Source organism: Eubalaena glacialis, chromosome 3 (assembly GCF_028564815.1).
Source record: "Eubalaena glacialis isolate mEubGla1 chromosome 3, mEubGla1.1.hap2.+ XY, whole genome shotgun sequence".
In the NCBI taxonomy this organism is placed as follows: domain Eukaryota; kingdom Metazoa; phylum Chordata; class Mammalia; order Artiodactyla; family Balaenidae; genus Eubalaena; species Eubalaena glacialis.
The window spans coordinates 78,347,395-78,369,472 of record NC_083718.1 but is presented as its reverse complement, the minus strand read 5'-3'; the positions used below and the strand labels follow the sequence as shown (position 1 = coordinate 78,369,472).

The following is a 22,078-nucleotide window of genomic DNA, read 5'->3' as shown; positions in this document are numbered from 1 at the left end:
GATGATCAGAATCTTAGCTAACTGTGGATAAGAGCTGATTCTAGGGCAAAGTAGTCTATTGATTTCTGACTCTGGTTGTCACAGTTGAAATCCAAGCTTGGAAGGGCAATTCTTTATTCACAATTAAGTTAAGCTGTCACTGAAACAGGTGAGGCAGAACTCAAAGAAAAAAACCAGAAGGAGAGTTCTCTCTCTTTCCCCCCAACCTCTCCCTATATATCTATATATATAAACATATATAGATGGATATAGATTTGTATGTATCTGTATATAGAGAGATATAAACTCTGCCCTTTACTGGCTCAGGATGGCTATGAATGGATTAGCACAGCTGTTAAAATGCCATGATTTCTGAAGGACTTGCATGCTGTTACCTTGGGAAGAAGAATGTTAAGAGATTGTCTATCTTATATTCTGAAGTGGAAAGATGGCACCCAGCTATCCCTGGTCAGGGGGGCTTTGAGTTCCTGTGTTTATGAAGTTAACCAAATTCATTCGGAAGCTAAGACTTTTATGTTCCGGGGTTGCAGAAGAAATATTGCAAAACAATGGTGTGGGCTTACCTGATGCACCAGAAACACCCCATTCACGAATGTTCCTAGAGCTTGCGAGTAAAGATGACTGATTTTAGGAGTTGCATTTGCGTTTTGAATCAGTCTTTTAGAGATCTCCATCTTTCGGTCAGGGTTAACATCAGACACAGATGAGGCATTGAACACCTCCAGGAACCCATTGCGGCCAAAATAATCTGATATGGCAATGATTTTCTTTGGGATGAACTTCTCCTTCAGGTCAACATGATAAACCTTCACTTGGAAGAACTGGCTCTCAGTAGCCACTGTGGCATGAAACATCTTCCTCTCGCCTTCTCTGACAGCATATGTAAATGGTTCCGTTGCTTTCAGCACCATCACTTCTTTGGGCCCCCTCTGGAAGCCCTCCTCTCTGGAAGCTTCTTTAGGTACAGCCGTCAATCTTGGTTTCTACATAAAAGTATACACCAAAAACAGGCACAATTAAGAAAAGGATTCACTCTCTAATGAGAATCATCTACGGCTAAATGTTGACCTCAACAAAGAACATAATTAGGTGGAGTTGGGAAAAAAAAAAAAAAAAACCTAGACAAAGATCACTGACATGGTATATATAATCTAATGGAATGTATGGAGACGATTTAAACAGTGATTTTTCTTCTTTTTCATTGTTTTATGAGTGTGGTAGGAAGAATACTTTTCTTTAAAAGGTATTAACTCAAGGGAAGAACTATTTCTCCCAGGAAGAGCTATGTAGAGTACAGAGGCAGTGGGCAATAGCAGTGCTGTTGTGTAGTGATTTCTAGTAGAGATGAGGATGAAAAAATCATCTTAAATTATCCCATCAACTCATTTCAGTGCGTAAGATAAGATACAAATTTGGATGAAAATAAATTGCCCTTGATAGCACTGAGAGTAGGGAATGGCTCCAGTCAGAATCCATTGATCTCATCCCAGTAGATGTGGCAATTTAAAGACCCAAATTAGAAAGTCCCTTTTCAGGAAAGCAGTGTTATGTTGAAAAAGGGTTAGTAGACAGTCACTGGAAAAATCCCATGAACTTCCTGAATTTGGAAATGTCCTGGATAAAGGATGTTTTGAAGAGTAGCAGAATCAGCCACCCCAAAATATGTTTCTTTGGCACAGGATTATCTTAAGCTGATTATTTTGAAAAAAAAACACACATAGAGGAAGCTCTAAAACCAGAAAGAAAGTTGCCCTTTTGTAAGGGAAATGTGTATTTATAAATTAAATCTCCATTTCTAAGGGTGTCTGCCCCTGTGTACTAGGAAGAGAAGGAGGACTCTAAATCTCAAGAGAATACTATCACCAGAGGAGAAACTGACTTAAATTTGCATAACAAACATCACCCTTGTTTTTCCTGCTTTTCCTGGTAACCTCCACATAACTGGCCTCCCCACACTTTTCTTTCTTCTGTCTTCACTAAAGATGGTATTTAAGCTGGTGGCTTAGGCCACCTCAGGGAGTTACTCATTCTTCCTGGGTCTCTTCTATGTACAGATGAGGTATACCTGTTAATAAACTTCTGCTAGTTTTTTCTTGACAATCTTTGCTTTAATACAGGGGTCTCAGCCAAGAACTCAGAAGGGTAGAGGGGAAATTACTTTTCCTCCTCTACACACCCCTGTTAGAATAATGGCAGGATCCTCAGGAGAAGAATGCCAAAGGAGAAGTCAGGTGTCAGGGGACTTTTCTATGGCCCCCTGTCTACCCAGTGCCTGAACCATTTCTGAGTTTCAGGAGAGCAGTTTGAATTGGAGGGGAGACTACTGATCTGTAAGAAGAAGTGTGAAGGCAAGGGGGGCGCCATGGGAGTTCTAGGGACCAGTTCATGGAGACAGGCCAGCTGCCTCCACAGACCAGCAGTGCTCCATGTGGTCTGACTTGTACTGTCATACAGGCCACAGCCTGGGGGTCATGGGGCTGAACTCTGATTTCTCATCACTGTGGCCAATTCTCCCTACATCCGAATGCTCATTCCCAGGCCAAGTTAATCAGTAACAACAAATCTCATACTAGTAACAACAGCAGCACCTTGACAAGAAGTGCACAGGACTTAAGGAAGAAATTATGTATCTATACTCAGGGTCATGAAAGAAGACCTGATGGACACATGTTCTTATTATGTTCATTGTGTGTATAGGGAATACTGGAAATAGCCTAAAGTCAAATAGTAAAGGATTATTTTTACATTTATAAAAATTTAAAAATGCAGTTATTCTCTTATGTTAAAATAATAATTTAAATCTATACTTCTTGAATTAAGTAGCACTTCAAGATATAGCAGGTGAAAGAAAAAACCTGAATTATAGAAAAATATGTGTAATGTGATCAACCTGGGACAAATTGATATTCTTTGTATATACATAACAAAAGGTAAAATCAGAAAGACTGTTTGCCAAAATATGGCATTTGATAGAAGGGAGATTTCAGATAGTTAAAATTAATTATTTTTGTCTATGTATCTGCATTTCCTAAATTTCTTAGATGATATTACTTCCATAATTTAAAAAAAGAGAAAGAATTGGTGATAGTGCTTTGTTTGTTTCTGTATTTCTCCACCTTATTGCACCCTAAGCTCTCTCGCTCATGGTGTATTGAGAGAAACACAGAAATAAAATTAAACAAACAAATTACTAGTTATACCCATGACTGAAGAGGAATGATTTATGTGCACACTAGGTCATAGAATATCCTAATGCAAAGGGCAGCATAATAAGAGTCCAAATTTGAATGTAGGTAGGATCTCAAAATACACACTCAATAACAACACGTGTGATCTAATTAATAAAGAATTGTATGTCGTAGGGGATTGGTGAGAAGTTCCTTTATGGTTCTAGAGAACGCTGTCATTATGTTGTAGGGAGGGAAAATACTGAAAACAGAAATCTGGTACCTTGGTTGAGGAACTGCTGGATGAGGTTGGTGGCAGCATCTGAGGAGTCTGAAGGCAGCCCTCATTTGGGATTATGCTGGGGTTTGCACATTGTGGAAGCTGACTCTGTTCCAGGCATAGTTCCCTTTTCTTGGAGGTAAGTGTTTTATTGGTTGTGCCTTCTATTTTTTGAATCCAAAAATATGTATTTTCTTCTTCCTGGTTAATGGTTTTCAATATCAGATGAACCATAACATTTCTCTCTTACCCTCTATCTCTCTCTGTCTCTATCTGTCTGTCTCTCACACACACACACCACAGGATCTTCACTCTGCCAATTTGCTCTGGAATAATAGTACATCTTCAGGTACCCTCAACACCTCCCCAGCTTGGAGTCCAACCAGGATTGCACACTTCTCTCTGCAAATGTTAAAAACTCAGGTGATCAAAATTTCATCGGTCTGTTTTGGAATTCTGGCTCTACCTCTGCTGCGAACTGGCCTGTATCAACTTCACCAAGACAACACTTGGAGTAATTTATTAGTAGAAAACTCTACCAGGTTATAATGGAAGCACATCTCTGAACAATGTTGGCTGTACTTATGGACATTTTATTAACTAAGTCTTCATTACTTTATATATTTACCAAATAAGCAAATTGGTTTCTATCATCTACTCCTCAAATCCAGGAAACCCAGGTCTGCATCCATTTGAATGCTTTGTTTATCAGCATACCAGAGACATTGTCTCAAATTCATAATTCCAGAGGCAGGATTCTGCTATCTACCTAGTCTCTATCAAGCAACCAAATCTTTCGTAGTTCTCAGCAATAAACAGACCCATTCGCAATTTCACCCAGGGCATTCTCAGTACATGGATTTTTATAATTGTTTAAGCCAGGGCAGGAAGTGTCTGTAAAATCATTTATTTTGACTATCTTTGGTTTCACTGATGAAAGACCATTTCTAACATTCTGCAGTATAGAATTGCCACAGTTCTTACCACTTCTAGCATTCATTTAACCAATCCATAAAGTATCAGTTGTTGATAAAATTGTAGATGAGGGAGCTGCTTAAAATGCCTGTCTCTGGCATGTAGCTACTTGATTAGAATACCCTCTGACCTTCCTTGTCATTTCTTTCCTCATTAGAAGGCTTAAGAGCCTGGGCAATGGAAACAAATCTGAGATATAACACTATCTGACATAAATTTTTACAAATAAATTTCAGATATTGTAGCATCTATACTACAATATATGCAATTAAATGCTCAAGTTTTAGAATTCAATTAGGCTACATTTGAATCCTGGCTCTAAAATTCACTTTCTGCATGAACTTGGAGAAGATTTCTAACCTCTAAGAACTTCAGTTTTCTCATATGTAAAATGGGATTAACAATAGCATCCTCGTGTTACGTTATAAAGAACAAATGAGATAATGTACACAAAGAACACAGGTTTTAGAGTCTAGCACCATTAAATGCTCATTACCTAGAAATATCACTACATTATTATTTTACAGTAGACACAGGGCTTTCTATTTTTGCTCTGATCCACAGATGTTTCATGCTTAATGTTGGCCTTCTTGATGGAAACCCAATATAGAGGTGGTATGGGAAGCACTTTATTAAAGAAGCTTCTCTATTCACTTCTGCTACATTTAGTAATTTAATCTCATTGACAAGAGCATCTTGATCATTTTTTACAATCGGTTAAACCAAAAACTTCCATCATAACAGTAGGATTTAGGTCCCTAAAACATACTATATGGCTGGATTATATTTAAAAATAGTAATTGATTTTTTTCCCTTGGCTTATTTCCTTCACCACTCTACCCTGTTCTTGAATCATGCCAATGTGTGCTGTTTGCTACTGGGGAGACATAGCAGCAGGAATCAAAGAAAATATTGGTCTGCTTCTGTCTTTGAATCCCAAACAGAGCCTATATTACAAAGAAAATAGTTGGGAGACCCCATGATGAAGAAGAGCAAGGCTTTCCTGCTCTTTCCCCTGATGAATCAAAGACAGAATGGGTCAGATCCTCTTTGTGCCAGGTCTCCTACAGAGGTGGCTGGACCCCAAAGAAGAAATGACTGAATGGTGTGTTTAGGTGTATGAGGCCAAAAAGACAGATGAGCCTCCCTGGGATTCCTGTGCTCCAAGGAGTTTTAGGGGTAGCAGAATGAGTCTTACGAAAGTAGAAATGACTATGTCACAAGTTTAGGCAGATGGGACCTTAGAAAGTGTCAATTCTAAGCCTGTATGCATAGAAAAATAGGATTGTCTTGCAAAAGAGAGGGGATATGGGGATATATGTATACGTATAGCTGACTCACTTTGTTACACAGCAGAAACTAACACACATTGTAAAGCAATTATACTCCAATAAAGATGCTAAAGAAAAAAAAAGAAAAATAGGGTTGTCTAGAGATGTCCACATAAGTCATTGTCATAGCAGAGAGACAGTGAGCCTGAGGTTTCAATGACTAGACCAAGGCCAGCTGGACCTAGAGGCAAACAGGCACAGATTACTAGCTCCAGCCCATAAATAAAACAAAGAGAGACTATGTGAGGAATTATTAATTATTGGAGGTAACAGTAATAAAAACAATAACAAAACTTGAAAAATCTTGTCAGAAGAAATCTGTCTTCAACTGGTATGCATGGATTTGCGTAGGGGGCTTCAGCCTCAGCAGCTTGGAACTTGGGTTACAAACTATTTTAGAGAATAATGATTTAAATACTGCTTTTTCCTATTCCTCAGTCACTTGCTTATTTGCTGCAGAAATAGGCATTGTATCCCAGTGTGATGATAAGCACAGGGGTCATATCAGGGCAGAAACAAGGCAGGCTAGGATAGGAGCTGATATACACGTGTGTATACTCACTTTTCCATTCTCATCTGGTCTTTGCTGGGAAAGGGCACTGTGAATGAAAACTATGGCCTGCCACATCAGTAAACTAAGGATGCTGCAGCCATCAAGCCATCACATTACAGCTGCCCCGACGGTAAGCCCTGAGGGAACTCAGGATAGAAACAGGATGCCCACCATCTAGCAGTCAACTGCTGCAGCCCACCCTGATGGTGCACCTTGAGGAAACTCAGCATGAGAAAGCACAGGAGACTGGCCCCAGATATCTGAGGTTCATAGCAAAGGAATGATTTCAGTGAGTTCAGACTCTTGCATCTTCCTATACATAGAAAAGTACCAAATTCCTTAACTTGAGATATCTGGCTGTCTTTATTAACAGTAATCTTTTGATGTTCCAACTACCTGGTCTTTGTTGCAAAACCCCATATACATCCTGGCTCCCCCCCTTGCTTCTTCAGAGCAATCTCTCAGAGCTATCTGAGATTCTATGTCCCCCACTTAAGTCCTCATATTGTCTGCCGAATAAAACATAACTCTCAACTTTTAGGTTGTGCATTTTTCTTCAGTTGACAGGAACCTTATAACTGATGTTATAGTATAGTAACAAAGAAAAATGTACATTTATTACAGTTGCAAAAAGTGTTAAAAAGGAAAAGGAAACGGATCTTTGAAAACAAACAAGAGGAATACCTAGGACTTCGCTGGTGGCACAGCCGTTAAGAATCCGCCTGCCAATGCAGGGGACACAGGTTCGAGCCCTCGTCCAGGAAGATCTCACATGCCACGGAGCAACTAAGTCCATGCACCACAACTACTGAGCCTTCGCTCTAGAGCCTGCGAGCCACAACTACTGAGCCCATGAGCCACAACTACTGAAGTCTGCACGCCTAGAGCCCATGCTCTGCAACAAGAGAAGCCACTGCAATGAGAAGCCCACACACCACAATGAAGAGTAGCCCCCACTCACTGCAACAAAGACCCAACGCAGCCAAAAATAAAATGTAGATAAATAAATAAATTTATTAAAAAAAAAAAAGAAGAATACCTAATGTATTCTGGGAGGGGGGTATCAGTGAGGACTTGTATGAGGAAGAGATTCAGGTTTGCACCTGAAAGGTGAAGACACCTGAACCAGTGGTGAATCAGGACAAGTGATTCCAAACAAAGAAAGAAGTCCGTGTCAAAACATCTGACATGGGAAGGAGCACAGAACTTTGAAAATAAAACCTATCATGTGGTCAGTGAACAAAGGGGAGTAGGGCCAAGGAAAGTGGAATGTAAGGGTGAACACACATTCATCTTGACTTGTCTGGTCACCTTCCCCTCCTCTTTCTATTCAACACAAGAATGTAACCCTCTCAAAATTAGAGATTATTTCATAAATACATGCGTTGTAAATAGCCAAGGAGTTAGAAGAGAGTGGGATCACAAAACATACACGGAAAAATGAATGAGTGATTATATTAAATAAATGGTAAATTGTGGGAAGTGAGATTATGATAATTCTTGTACTTATGTTGTAGGAGGTACAAGGAATGGGAACAGGGAGCAGGTACCTTGACGGAGAAACTGCTGGATGGTGTTGGTGGAGGTATAGATTTCACTGGACAACTGCTCCCAGTTGGGCATGTGCTGGTTGCTGAAGTTCCTGGAAGCTGACTCTGTTTCTGAGATACGGTCTTCCTTTTTAAGTCATTAATTTTGGTGGCTATGTCATTTTTTTTCTCGAGAAAAAAAGATTTTTTCCTTAGTTCTTGATAATGATTTTCAAAATCACATAGAGCACAACATCATTTCTTTTCTCTTTTTTAATGTAGAGTCTTAAGTTTTCAATTTTTTTCTGAAATAATAGCATATATACAGATACTTGTATTACCTATCCTTCTCCTATCTCAACTAGGATTACAAATTTCACTCTCCAAATATTAAAAGCTCAGATGAAATTTCATTGGTGTGGGATGGAATCCAGTTCCTACATCTGATGCAAACTGGCCAAAGCAGGAAGGTAAACTTCCCTGGTTATAAGGGAAGCAAATCTCAGTCCAAAATTGGCTGCATTTAAGGATGTTTATTAACTATGACTTTCTGATCAAGAAAATACACAAGTGGGTTTCTGATATCTGCTCTTCAGGCTCCTAGAAACCTACTGATATTTTGGGAAAGATTACTGGACGAAATATGGACTCTTGGAACTAATAAGAAAAATGACAACAAGGAAACAACACCCCAAATAGAGAGTCCCTTTATATGGGAGGTCTGTCTTCAAGGGGTATGTGTTGGGGGGGGGTGGTGGTGGTGGGGGAATGCAGCCTGAGTCAGAGGGCAGCTTGGGTCTTAGGTGAGAAACTATGTTAGAGAATAGTGTTTTAAATCCTGCTCTTGCCTACCCTTCATGTTGTCTTGGGGCCATCTTTTAGTGCCCATTCATCTCAAATACAGGCTCCATAGTCCTGGGTTGCGTATAACCACAGGGCAAAACAAAAAGCAGGTTGGAATAAGAGTCAATGTCTACAGGTGTGAAATCACTTTCCCACCCCTTTCTTGTCTTCCTCTGGGACAGGTTACCTATAATCTGAGCTCCTTGTCTAGAAGAAAAGAAAAATGTAGAGTTATCACAGTTGTGATAAGTACTATAAAGGAATAGTAAAGCATCCTGTGAAGGCAAACAATGAGAGTATCTGATCCTTTCTTGAAAGGGGTTGTTTCAGTGAGGACTTGTCTGGGGAAGGAATTCAGGTTGGTACCTGAAGGTTGAATGCATTTGAGCCAGAGAAGAGACAGGGATAATGAATTCCCAATCAAGGAAAGAGCCTATGTGTAAACACCTGACATGGGAAAGAGCATATAATGCTGAGAACTAGTCTAGACCCGTGGTTAAGGGGAAAGGGGTGAAAGGAGACTGAAATGTAGGGGAGAAACATACCCTTATAGTCATGTCTAAATGTCTGGCCACTCCCATTCCCTATTTCAGGACCAAACATAAGACAGTCACATTCTTGAGGTCAGGAATTATTTCATAAATGCATACCTTGCCAAAAGCCACAGGACTTAGAATACATTGAGGTCTCAATATCTGCATTTGATAAATTAATGGGTGATTTTATTATATAAGGAAATTTTATATAGTAAGGGATTACTGAGAAACTCTTTCAAGGTCATGAGGATCCTTATAATATGATGTAGGGTGGTGAACGTATTAGGAACAGGAAAATGGTACCTTGGTTGAGGAACTGCTGGATGGCTTTGGTGGAAGCATTTGAGGAGTCTGGGGAAGGCTCTCAGTTGACTGTGTGCTGGTTACTAACAATCCTGGAAGCTGACTCTGCTCCTTCTTTAGATTCATCTTAGATTCATTAGTTTTTGTGGTTTTCTTTCCCTGAAAGTAGGGTTTTTTCCCCTGGTTAATACTTTTCAATAATAAAAGAAACACATCTTTACTACTGAGAAAATCAAATTTTTATTACTAGATTCTAATTATACTAAAATTTACGTCCTTGGGAACTCCAGGGAACTACATATAGTCCATCGTCTGAAGAGATGGCCAGAAGGTAAGCAGTGCACATGTATGTTGGCTTCATACCAATAGTAAGGAAAATTTTATACATGTCATTCCTGTACTCACTTCTGTGTTGATGAGAGGAGCAGTGGACTTGGATTTAGAAAATCTAAGTTTGAATTTAGTCTCTTTGAGTAGGCTTTGGCAAGCTGTTTTCCTAATCTGATTGCTATTTTAATATACATCTAAAAGAGGGGTAATGATTTCATATTTCCACCATAGGGAATTATATTACACAATTTAAAGTGCACAGTAGTTCAGAAACATAATGGGTGATCAGTACCTATTAATTCACTGGCTCTAAAATTAATTTTCACTCTGGCCCTGGATCCCCTTTTCTCTGATTCATTTATTTGCATGTTGAGAAATGAATAAAGAACAAAGTGTTCATAAGAAGGTAACAAGTAGAAAAGCCACAGTAAAATCTCCTTTTGTGAGACCTTAGCCATCCTACCTTCACAGGTGTATCCTTGATTGATTCAGGTCCCAAAGCTTTATTAGTGGTGGATGTAGATTGGTCAGGACTGGGTATATTCAGCTTGCTTTTTTTCACTGGAGTTGCTTCTTTTGCTCTGCTTCTCCTGATAACTGATGTGGTAAAAGAGAACATGATAAATCCAGAGGAGTTGGTCTAAGATACCTGAAGCACCTTCAATACTATTTCCTGTCACTTCCTGTTTGTGGATCTGGGTAAGCTTGTATCTGCCTCTACTGCATTAGCCTAGCTTGTCCATAGGTGGCCAGCAGTAGCAGCATAGGTATAGGTACTGGCTCAGACTTCCTCAGTGGTTTCCTTTCTTGTCCCCTGTACCATGAGCATATTCTTCCTGTCCTCTGGACTCCTATCTAGCTCAGTCGAACCCTTTTACAATCCACTTATTCTATATTTTCCTTTTAAGAATCTAAAGTTTTCATGATGCTAGTGGTGGGTCAATTTCTACAGAAGATCTATTTGAATTACTGAAACCAGAGAAAATGAATATAATCTAATTTGTGATGGGACAAAGTAGTGATACTGGACTTTGACTTTTTAAAATATGTTTTCCTAATCCGGTGGTTTTATAAGAGGCAAATTCTTCACATCTCTCAGAGGCAGGTTTTTATTTAAGTACTGCCTCAGAGTTGTTTCTAGAAAGTATAAAAATGATGGAGTAAATATGATAATAGAGCATGCATATTTACTGATTTAAATATTTCAAGAACCTACATGTTCTAATTTTGTTTCATCATTGTCTAACCTTTCTAATGTATGGAAGCCTCAGCTTTCTCATCAGCTCCTTCTAATATTTTCTTTGCCCACACCCCCAAAATACACCCTCTAAAACATATCAGATCTCTTTGTAGGAAAGGCATCCTCTAAGTTGTCAATTTGTTGGCATCTAAAGTACTACCATTGTCATGGCTACTGAGTCCTAAGTTGGAAAAGAGAGGTCTAAACTTTGACCAAATCAGGGTTCTATTTAAGGTTGAGGTCAGTACAGAGAGAGTGTGAAAGAGGTTCTTCCAAGTACCTTTTAACTTCTCATTTTTAAGAGTTTTAGCAAGGTCTTTAATTTCTTCTATATCTTTGACCAAGTCTATTAATTTGTCAACACAGGCAGGCCCACGGAACTTTACTTCCATCAAGTCAGCAATCTTAACTCTGTCATATTCATTTTGCATTTTACTAGTCAGTTTTAAATCCTTGGCCAGTAAACACTTAATCACGCTAAACTGGTAATCACTGATGTGCTGAAATCCTTTCAGCAGAACAATTCTCTTGAATTCATTCCCCATCTCTCAAGTTAGGGACGTGCCTGCAAGAGAAAAAAAACATACAGTGTTGCACCTTTTTACAGACAATTTAGAAGACTGGTTATGTCTATGTGAGTTAACGGCATATGTCAAAGTATTATCCATGGGTGTGTGTGACAAAAAGAGACTTAATTACCAGACGTGTTACTGCGGAAAATGGGTTGAAAACTGCTGTATGAGAAACTTCTAAGAAATTCTCCCATTTTAATGATGATCTTGAGTTGGTTTAAGGGTGGGTATGGTGGAAGGAGGTCCAGAAATAAGCAATGGTTGCAGTGTGTCAAGTATGGACTATGCAGTGTCAAAGTCCCTGATTCCTCCTCCCATCCTTTATTGGAGCTGCAGCCTACTTCTTGAATGTCTGCCTTGTTGGTTCATGACTCTTTCCACCATGTCTGAAGTGGCCTATGAACAAAATGGGCTGCAACCTCTCACCTTATACAAATATCCTTCTGCCATAGCACTACAGTTCCACGCTGGGTACCAACCCTAGTCCATCCACTTGGCACTTCCCTAGTCAGTTCTCATTAGCATCATCTCTCCCTGAGGCGTGGACCATGTTCTCTGTGTCCTATGTGCCCATATCAGTGTCCCTTTGTTGGACTTCTCCCTTCTCTCTAGGACAGGATCACAGCATTTATTGGCTGGAATTATTTCAATGGCTGCTTGATTTTTCTCCTTCCAGGCTTAATTTCTCTAATCAGTTCTTTTCATAGAGCCAGATATCTCTCTATAAAGCCACGGTTCTATCCCACTTGACATCCTTCAGTAGTTCCCCATTTTCTCTTTGAAAAAGTTCTTGCTCCATAGGCTGGCTTAAAATGCCTTGAATAATCTGCCTCTTTCTTTACCTCTGTAATTTTTATGTCTCTTGCTCTAGAAATATACACCACACCTTACCTTTTCATATTTCATGACTTTGTTAATTCCCTTCCCAAGGCCTAGAAAGCCATTCCCATCTCTCTTCCTCTGAATACCTTCTTAGAGCATTCAAGACTCAACTGAGGCTTTGTCTTCTGAAAGCTACCAGGGGCCTGATTTGGGAGTGAGTGTCACTCTTCTGGGCCTCTTTAGCGCCCTGTGCACCTCCTTGATGGCACTCAATGTATGGTATGCATTCCAGTTTTCTGTTTCAAGTCAAGAATTCTTTTAGTTAGGAAACATGTGTTTGTGTACCTTTTTTTATAATTGGAATGTTCAAATTCCCAGGGTTGTGAATTATTCCTTCTTGAGAGATCATGAGCAACCTCAGTTAGATCAGGCCCATAGAGTGATGAGCCCACACCGGCCCAGGACCACCACAGTGCTGCAGCCTGCCTTATCAAAAACCAGCCAATCTCCCTGGTGGCGCAGTGGTTGAGAGTCTGCCTGCTAATGCAGGGGACACGGGTTCGAGCCCTGGTCTGGGAGGATCCCACATGCCGCGGAGCGACTGGGCCTGTGAGCCACAACTACTGAGCCTGCGCGTCTGGAGCCTGTGCTCCGCAACAAGAGAGGCCGCGATACTGGGAGGCCCTCGCACCGCGATGAAGAGTGGCCCCCGCTTGCCACAAGTAGAGAAAGCCCTAGCACAGAAACGAAGACCCAACATGGCAATCAATCAATAAAATAAATAAATCTTTAAAAAAAAAAACAAAACAAAAAAACAGCCAATCCACCAGCAGGCCTGAAACAGCCCCTGAATCTCCTGGGCCATTGCCCTGCCTGCCGGTAGGCCAAAACCAATTCTGGGACACCTTGGATCCCTTAGCCAGTGGCACTAGGCTTTGTCCCCAATGACCAACAGGCTTATACCAGCTTCAGGACCTCCAGGGTCCTGTAACCAGAGGCCCTGAGACCTGGCTTCACCCACCAGTGAGCCAGCACTAGTCCCAGTAAGCCCTGGTCCCTGGTCCTGTCCTTTAGCAGGCTGACTCCAGCCCTGGGGCCACTGGGCCCCAGACCCAACCACCAACAGGCCAACACCAGTTCTGAGACACACTGGACCCCTCAGCCAGCTGCCCCATGACCAAACCCCACTCACCAGTGACCAGCACCAGTTTTGGGACATGCCAGAACCTGTAGCCTGCTGGCCTGCCCACCAGTGGGCCAGCACTGTCCCTGGGACCCCCAAGGTTGCACAGCCAGTCACCTTGTGACCCAGCCTCACCAACCATTGTCCTTGGCACAAGGCAGGGCCTGGCAACCAACTGGGGCCAGGCACACCTACCAGACTACCCACGATAGTCAGCCGACCACAAAAGAAGGACTTGCATAGCTCTCATAGGGGAAACCCCTAGAGCAGGGGCCCCCAAACCCTGGGCTACAGACAGGTACCAGTCCATGGCCTATTAGGAACAGGGCTGCACAGCAAGAGATAAGCAGCAGGCAAGCAAGCAAAGCTTCATCTGTATCTACAGCTGCTCCCCATTGCTCACATTACTGCCTGAGCTGCACTTCCTGTCAGATCAGCGGCGGCATTAGGTCTCATAGGAGCGCAAACCCTACTGTGACTGCACATGCGAAGGATCTAGGTTGTGCACTCCTTATAAGAATCTAATGCCTGATGATCTGAGGTGGAGCTGAGGTGGTGATGCTAGCACTGGGGAGTGGCTGCAAATACAGATTATCATTAGCAAGAGGTTTGACTGCACAGAGACCATAATAAATCAATTGCTTGCAGACTCATATCAAAACCCTATCAGTGAGTGGCAAGTGACAATTAAGCTGCATCTGGTGGCAGGCTTTATAGTGCCAAGTGAGTTGATGTACTTCAATTGTACAGCTGCATCTGGTGGCAGAGCTTAAGTCAGAATCCGACACTTATTTTAGTCTGCACATGGCTGGCCCATTATTTTATTTACTACTTCTGTCCATGCCTCTTTCCCACACTGTGCACTTGTCTCAGTCACAGTTTTGGCAAGCCCGCAAGCTAACCTTAGCCAAAATGAGTAAAAAACAAAAGTCACTGGAGAGCTTCTTTGAAAATGGGGAAAGACCCAATAATGAGACAGCAGAAGACTCTTAAGACTGCCAACAAAAAGAAAGCTGCATTTAAAAGAAAATACCAAGAGTCCTACTTAAATTACGGGTTCATTGCAACAGGTGATTCACATTCTCCAAGCCCACTTTGCATAGTATGTGGTGACCAGCTATCCAACGAAGCCATGAAAGCTTCAAAACTGTTTCACCACATGGAGACCAAGCACCCTGCATGAAAAGACAAGCCTCTGGATTTTTTCAAAACAAAAAAACGTGAACACGAAGAACAGAAGCAATTATCGAAGGCCACCACTTCATCACATGTGTCTGCACTGAGAGCACCATTCTTAGTGGCTAATTGCATTGCTAAAGCTAAGAAGCCCTTTACTATTGGTGAACAGTTGATCCTGCCTGCTGCTAAGGACATTTGTTGTGAAATTTTAGGAGAGGCTGCAGTTCAAAGGTGGCACGTGTTCCTCTTTCAGCTAGCACCATAACTAGACGAATTGATGAAATAGAGGATATTGAGGCACAATTGTTAGAGAGGATTAATGAGTCACTAAGGTATGCAATCCAGGTTGATGAGTCTACCAATGTTGACAACAAAACAACAATGCTTGTTTTTGTGTGATATATTTTTCAGGAGGATGCGCATGAGGATATGTTATGTGCACTTTTGTTGCCAACCAACACCACAGCTGCAGAACTATTCAAGTCTTTGAATGATTACATATCAGGAAAACTGAACTGGTCATTTTGTGTCAGTATATGCACAGACAGAGCGGCTGCCATGACTGGACGGCTTTCTGGTTTCACTACTCAGGTCAAATAGGTCACTTCTGAATGTGAGTCTATGCACTGTGTCATCCATAGAGAAATGCTGGTTAGCCAAAAAATGTCACCTGAACTTAACAACGTTTTGCAGGATGTGATTAAAATTATCAGCCACATTAAAGTACATGCCCTTAACTCACATTTGTTCATGTAGCTCTGTGAGGAGATGGACACAGAGCACACACGTCTTCTCTTATATACATAAGTGAGATGGCTTTCTAAAGGTAGATCACTGGCCAGAGTTTTTGAGTTATGAGAGCTGCCTTAGAGATTTCTTTTAGAAAAACAGTCACCATTGGCAGCACATTTCAGTGACACAAAATGGGTCTCAAAACTTGCTTACTTGTGTGACGTATTCAACCTGCTTAACAAACTCGATCTGTCACTTAAGGGGAGAACTACAACTGTGTTCAACTCAGCAGATAAAGTGACTTCATTCAAAGCCAAACTGGAATTAGGGGGGTGATGAGTGAACATTGGGATTTTTGGTATGTTTCAAACATTAGCAGAGATTTTGAGAGACTGAGCCAGGGTCTTCTTTCTCCCAGCTGGTGCATGATCACCTATCTCAGCTTTCAAGAGAGTTTGAGCATTACTTCCCAACCACCAAAGACTCCCAAACTGGGAAGGAATGGATCTACAACTCATTTGTGAATAAGCCAGGTGAATCTACTTTGTCCATGCTAGAAGAGGATCAACTGCTTGAGACTGCAAATGACAGTGGCCTTAAAAGTATGTTTGAGACAACTTCAAATCTCCATACATTCTGGATTAAAGTCAAGGTGGAATATCCTTAAATTGCCACAAAAGCACTGAAAAGTCTGCTTCCATTTCCAACATCCTATCTTTGTGAAGCAGAGTTTTCTGCAGTGTCAGCAACCAAAACGAGATTACAGAGTAGACTGGACATGAGCAACACACTTCAGCTGTCACTGTCTCCGATCATCCCCAGATGGGACCATCTAGTTGCAGGAAAACTGCTCAGGGCTCCCACTGATTCTGCATTATGGTGAGTTGTATAATTATGTCATTATATATCACATTGTAATAATAATAGAAATAAAGAGCATAATAAATGTAATGCGCTTGAATCATCCTGAAACCATTCCCCCCACCCCTGTCTGTGGAAAAATTGTCTTCCATGAAACTGGTCTCTGGTGCCAAAAAGTTGGGGACTGCAGCCCTAGAGCATATTGCTCTGGTGACCAGAAGGTAGTTAGTGCACTGCTGGGACAAATAGGACATCTTCTACAAAAGACTACTTCTCCAAGGTCAGGAAACATAACCAATGTACCAAATACACAGAAATAAAACAAGAAATTAGGCAAAATGAAGCTATAGAGGAATATGTTCCAAATGAAGGAACAAGATAAAACCTCAGAAGAACAACTAAGTGAAGTGGAGGTAGGCAACCTACCCAATAAATAGTTCACAGAGGTGACCATAAAGATGCTCAAAGAACTCGGGAGAAGATTGGATGAACAGAGTGAAAAGTTAGAAGTTTTTAACAAAAAATTAGAAAATATAAAGAAGAAACAAACAGAGATGAAGAATAAAATAACTGAAATGAAAAATAAACCAGAAGGAATCAACAGTAGAGCTAATGATACAGTAGAACAGATCAGCGAGCTGGAAGACAGAATAATGGAAATCACTGAAGCTGAACAAAAAAAAAAGAAAGAAAGAAAGAAAGAAATGAGGACAGTTTAAGATAACTCTGGGACAACATCAAACATGTTATCATTCATCATATCATAGGAGGGTCCCAGAAGGAGAAGAGAGAGAAAAAGGGGCAGAGAACATATTTGAAGACATAATAGCTGAAAACTTCCTTAACCTGGGTAAGGAAACAGACAGAAAGCACAGAGAGTCCCTAACAGGATCAACCCAAAGAGGACCACACTAAGACACACTGTAATTAAGATGGCAAAAATTAAAGATAAGGAGAAAATATTAAAATCAGCAAGGGAAAAGCAACAAGTTTCATACAAGGGAACTCCCATAAGGCTATCAGCTGACTTTTCAGCAGAAACTCTGCAGACCAGAAGGGAGTGGCATGATATGTTTAAAGTGATGAAAAAGAATAATCTACAACCAAGAATACTCTTGCCAGGAAGTCTTTCATTCAGATTTTATGGAGAGATTAAAAGTTTTGCAGGCAAGCAAAAGGTAAAAGAGTTCAGCACCAGCAAACTGGCTTTAAAAGAAATGTTAAAGGGACTTTTCCAAGTAAAAAGAAAAGAAACATGAAACATAAAAGGAAAAAAATCTCATTGGTAAAGGCAAATATACAGTAAAGGTAATATATTAGCCATGTATAAAGCCAGTAGGAAGGTTAAAAGACAAAAGTTGCAAAATCATCTATATCTGCAATAAGTTGTTAAGGGATACACAAAACAAAAAGATGTGAATATGATGTCAAAATTATAAACATGGAAAGCGGGGAGGAAATGCAGTGTTGTTAAAATGTGTTTAAACTTAAGAGGTCAGCAACTTAAAATAATCATATATATATGAACAAGACAAGGATGCCCACTCTCACCACTTTTATTTAACATAGTATTAGAAGTCCTAGTCACAGCAGCCAAACTAGAAACAAAGAAAAATAAAAGGAATCCAAATTTTAAAGGAAAACTTAAAACTTTTACTGTTTGCAGACGAAGTGATACTATACATAGAAAATCCTAAAGACACCACAAAAAAACCTACTAAAACTCATCAATGAATTCACTTAAGTTGCAGGATATGAAGCTAATATATAGAAATCTGTTGCATTTCTATACACTAACAATGAACTATCAAAAACAGAAATTAAGAAAACAATAGCATTTATAATCACATCAAAAAGAACAAAATGGTTAGGAATAAATCTGACTAAGGAGGTAGAAGACCTGTATTTGGAAAACTATAAGACACTGATGAAAGAAATTGAAGACAACACAAAAAAAATGGAAAGATATAATGTTCATGGATTGAATGAATTAATATTATTAAAATGACTAAACTACCCAAAGCACTCTACAGATACAATGCAATCCCTATCAAATTACCAATGGCATTTTTCACAGAACTAGAACAAAAAAATCTAAAATTTGTATGGAAACACAAAGGACCTCAAACAGCCAAAACAATTTTGAGAAAGAAGAACAAAGTTGGAGGTACCATGCTCCCTGATTTCAAACTATACTACAAAGCTACAGTAATCAAAACAGTATAGTAATGGAACAAAAACAGATATATAGATCAACAGAACAGAATAGATCTCAGAAATGAAGCCACACTTTATGGGCAATTAATCTGACAAAGGTGGGAAGAATATACAATGCATAAAAGACAGCCTCTTCAAAAAATGGTGTTGGGAAAACTGGACAGCTACATGCAAAAGAATCAAACTGGTCTAGTCTCTCACACCATACAAAAATAAATTCAAAACAAATTAAAGACTTAAATGTAAGACCTGAAACCATAAAACTTCTAGAAGAAAACATAGGCAGTACACACCTTGACATCAGTCTTCATTATATTGTTTTGGATATATCTTCTCAGGTAAGGGAAACAAAAGCAAAAATAAATAGATGGGACTACATCAAACTAAAAATCTTTTGCACAGCAAAGGGAACTATCAACAAAACCAAAAGGCCACCTACTGAATGGGAGACTATATTTGTAAACAATATATCTGACAATGGGTTGATATCCAAAATATACAAAGAACTCATACAAGTCAACATCAAACAAACAAACAACCCAATTAAAAAATCAGCAGAGGATCTGAAGGGACATTTTTCCAAGGAAGACATACAGATGGCCAACAGGCTCATGAAAAGATGTTTAACATCACTAACCTGTCAGAACGGTTATTATATCAAAAAGATGACAAATAACAAGTGTTCGTGAGGATATGGAGAAAAGAGAACTCTCATGCTCTGTTGGTGGGAATGTAAACTGGTGCAGCCACTATGGAAAACAACATGGAGATTTGCAAAAAATTAGGAATAAAACTACCATATGATCAAGATACTCAAGATACACTCTTGAGTGTCTATCCAAAGAAAACAAAAACACTATTAGAAAAGGTATATGCACTGCAATGTTCATGTCAGCACTATTTGCAATAACCAAGATATGAAAACAACTTAAATGCTCCTCAGTAGATGAATGGATAAAGAAGACGTGGTAAATATATATGACGGGTTATTACTCAGGCATAAAAATTAATAAAATCTTGCCATTTGCAACAACATGGATGGACCTAGAGGGTATTATGCTAAGTGAAATAAGTCAGACAGAGAAAGACAAACATTGTATGATTTCATTTATATGTGGAATCTAAAAACACAAAACAAATGAACAAACATATCAAAACATAAACAGAGTTACAGGTACAGAGAACAAATGGGTGTTTTCCAGAGGGAGGGGGTGGGGGGCAAAGAAATAAGTTAGGGAGATTAAGAGGTACAAACTTTCAGTTGCAAAATAAATGAGTCATGTGTATGAAATGTACAGTGAGGAATATAGTCAATAAGTATGTAATATCTTTGTATAGTGACAATCATAACTAGACTTATTGTGGTGATTGATTTGAAATGTATAGAAATAGCGAATCATGAGACCTTAAAGAGAGCGGAATAGTAAGATGTGGAGATCACCTTCCTCCCCACAAATACATCAGAAATACATCTACATGTGGAACAACTCCTACAGAACACCTACTGAATGCTGGCAGAAGACCTCAAACCTCCCAAAAGGCAAGAAACTCCCCATGTACCTGGGTAGGGCAAAAGAAAAAAGAAAAAACAGAGGCAAAAGAATAGGGACAGGACCTGCACCAGTGGGAGGGAGCTGTGAAGAAGGAAAAGTTTCCACACACTAGGAAGCCCCTTCACTGGCTGAGACAGGGCGTGGTGGGGGGAAGTTTCAGAGCCATGGAGGAGAGCGCAGCAACAGGGGTGCAGAGGGCAAAGCAGAGAGATTCCTGAACAGAGAATCAGTGCCGACCAGCACTCACCAGACCGAGAGGCTTCTCTGCTCATCCGCCGGGATGGGTGGGGACTGGGAGCTGAGGCTCAGGCTTCGGAGGTCAGATCCCAGGGAGAGGACTGGGTTTGGCTGCATGAACACAGCCTGAAGGGAGCTAGTGAGCCACAGCTAGCTGGGAAGGAGTCCGGAAAAAAGTCTGGAGTTGCCTAAGAGGGAAGAGACCATTGTTTTGGGGTGCATGAGGAGAGGGGATTCAGAGCACTACCTAAACGAGCTCCAGAGACAGGGTGCAAGCTGCGGCTACAGCACAGACACCAAGAGACGGGCATGATACGCTAAAGCTGCTGCTGCAGCCACCAAGAAGGCCGTGTGCAAGCACAGGTCACTATCCACACCTCCCCTCCCAGGAGCCTATGCAGCCTGCCACTGCCAGGGTCCCGTGATCTAGGCACAACTTCCCCGGGAGAACACACGGTGCGCCTCAGACTGTTACAATATCATGCTGGCCTCTGGCGCTGAAGGCTCACCCCGCATTCCGTACCCCTCCCTCTCCCCGGCCTCAGTGAGCCAGATCCCCCTAATCAGCTGCTACTTTAACCCCATCCTGTCTGGGTGGGAACAGACGTCCTCGGGCGACCTACACTCAGAGGCGGGGCCAAATCCAAAGCTGAACCCCAGGAGCTGTGAAAACAAAGAAGCGAAAAGGAATTTCTCCCAGCAGCCTCAGGAGCAGCGGATTAAATCTCCACAAACAACTTGATGTACCCTGCATCTCTGGAATACCTGAAAAGAAAACGAATGATCCCAAAATTGAGGTGGTGGACTTTGGGAGCAGCAATATATATATATTTTTTCCTTTTTCTCTTTTTGTGAGTGTGTATGTGTATGCTTCTGTGTGTGATTTTGTCTGTATAGCTTTGCTTTTACCATGTGTCCAAGGTTTCTGTCTGTCCGTTTTTTTTGTTTGTTTGTTTGTTTTTTTAGTATAGTTTCTAGTGCTTGTTATCATTGGTGGATTTGTCTTTTGGTTTGGTTGCTCTCCTCTTTCTTTCTTTCTTTTTTTTCTTCTTTGTTTCCTTTTTTCTTACTTTTTAATTTTTTTATTTTTAATAATTATTTTTTATTTTAATAACTTGATTTATTTTCTTTCTTTCTTTTTTTCTCCCTTTTCTCCTGACCTGTGTGTCTGACAAGGTCTTGGTGCTCCAGCCAGGTGTCAGGCCTGTGCCTCTGAGTTGGGAGAGCTGAGTTCAAGACATTGGCCCACCAGAAACTTCCCAGCTCCACGTAATATCAAACGGTGAAAGTTCTCTCAGAGATCTGCATCTCAACGCTAAGGCCCGGCTCCACTCAATGACCAGCAGGCTACAGTGCTGGACACCCTATGCTAAACAACTAGCAAGACAGGAACACAAACCCACCCATTAGCAGAGAGGCTGCCAAAAATCATAATAGGGCCACAGACACCCCCAAACACACCACCGGACATGGACCTGCCCACCAGAAAGACAAGATCCAGCCTCATCCACCAGAACACAGGCACTAGTCCCCTCCACCAGGAAGCCTACACAACCCACTGAACCAACCTTAGCCACTGGGGGCAGACACCAAAAACAACAGGACTACGAACCTGCAGCCTGTGAAAAGGAGACC

General features: G+C 40.7%; 1 protein-coding gene across 3 annotated transcripts in view; it reads right to left on the bottom strand.

Annotated features, from left to right (window-relative positions):
* LOC133086750 (gamma-interferon-inducible protein 16-like) overlaps window positions 1-22,078 on the bottom strand; it is a 45,588-nt gene that overhangs the window by 15,925 nt on the left and 7,585 nt on the right. Inside the window, exons 2-8 of one of the 3 annotated variants that reach the window (XM_061183250.1) lie at window positions 20,454-20,631; window positions 11,368-11,652; window positions 10,311-10,444; window positions 9,518-9,676; window positions 7,857-8,024; window positions 3,451-3,648; window positions 564-983 (exon numbers count right to left, since the gene is read on the bottom strand). In XM_061183250.1, coding sequence (XP_061039233.1) covers window positions 564-983; window positions 3,451-3,648; window positions 7,857-8,024; window positions 9,518-9,676; window positions 10,311-10,444; window positions 11,368-11,632 — 1,344 coding nt within the window. In that variant the 5' untranslated portion in view covers window positions 11,633-11,652; window positions 20,454-20,631. The remainder of the gene's footprint in view (window positions 1-563; window positions 984-3,450; window positions 3,649-7,856; window positions 8,025-9,517; window positions 9,677-10,310; window positions 10,445-11,367; window positions 11,653-20,453; window positions 20,632-22,078) is intronic. The other 2 variants (XM_061183248.1, XM_061183251.1) reach the window with 2 other exon arrangements.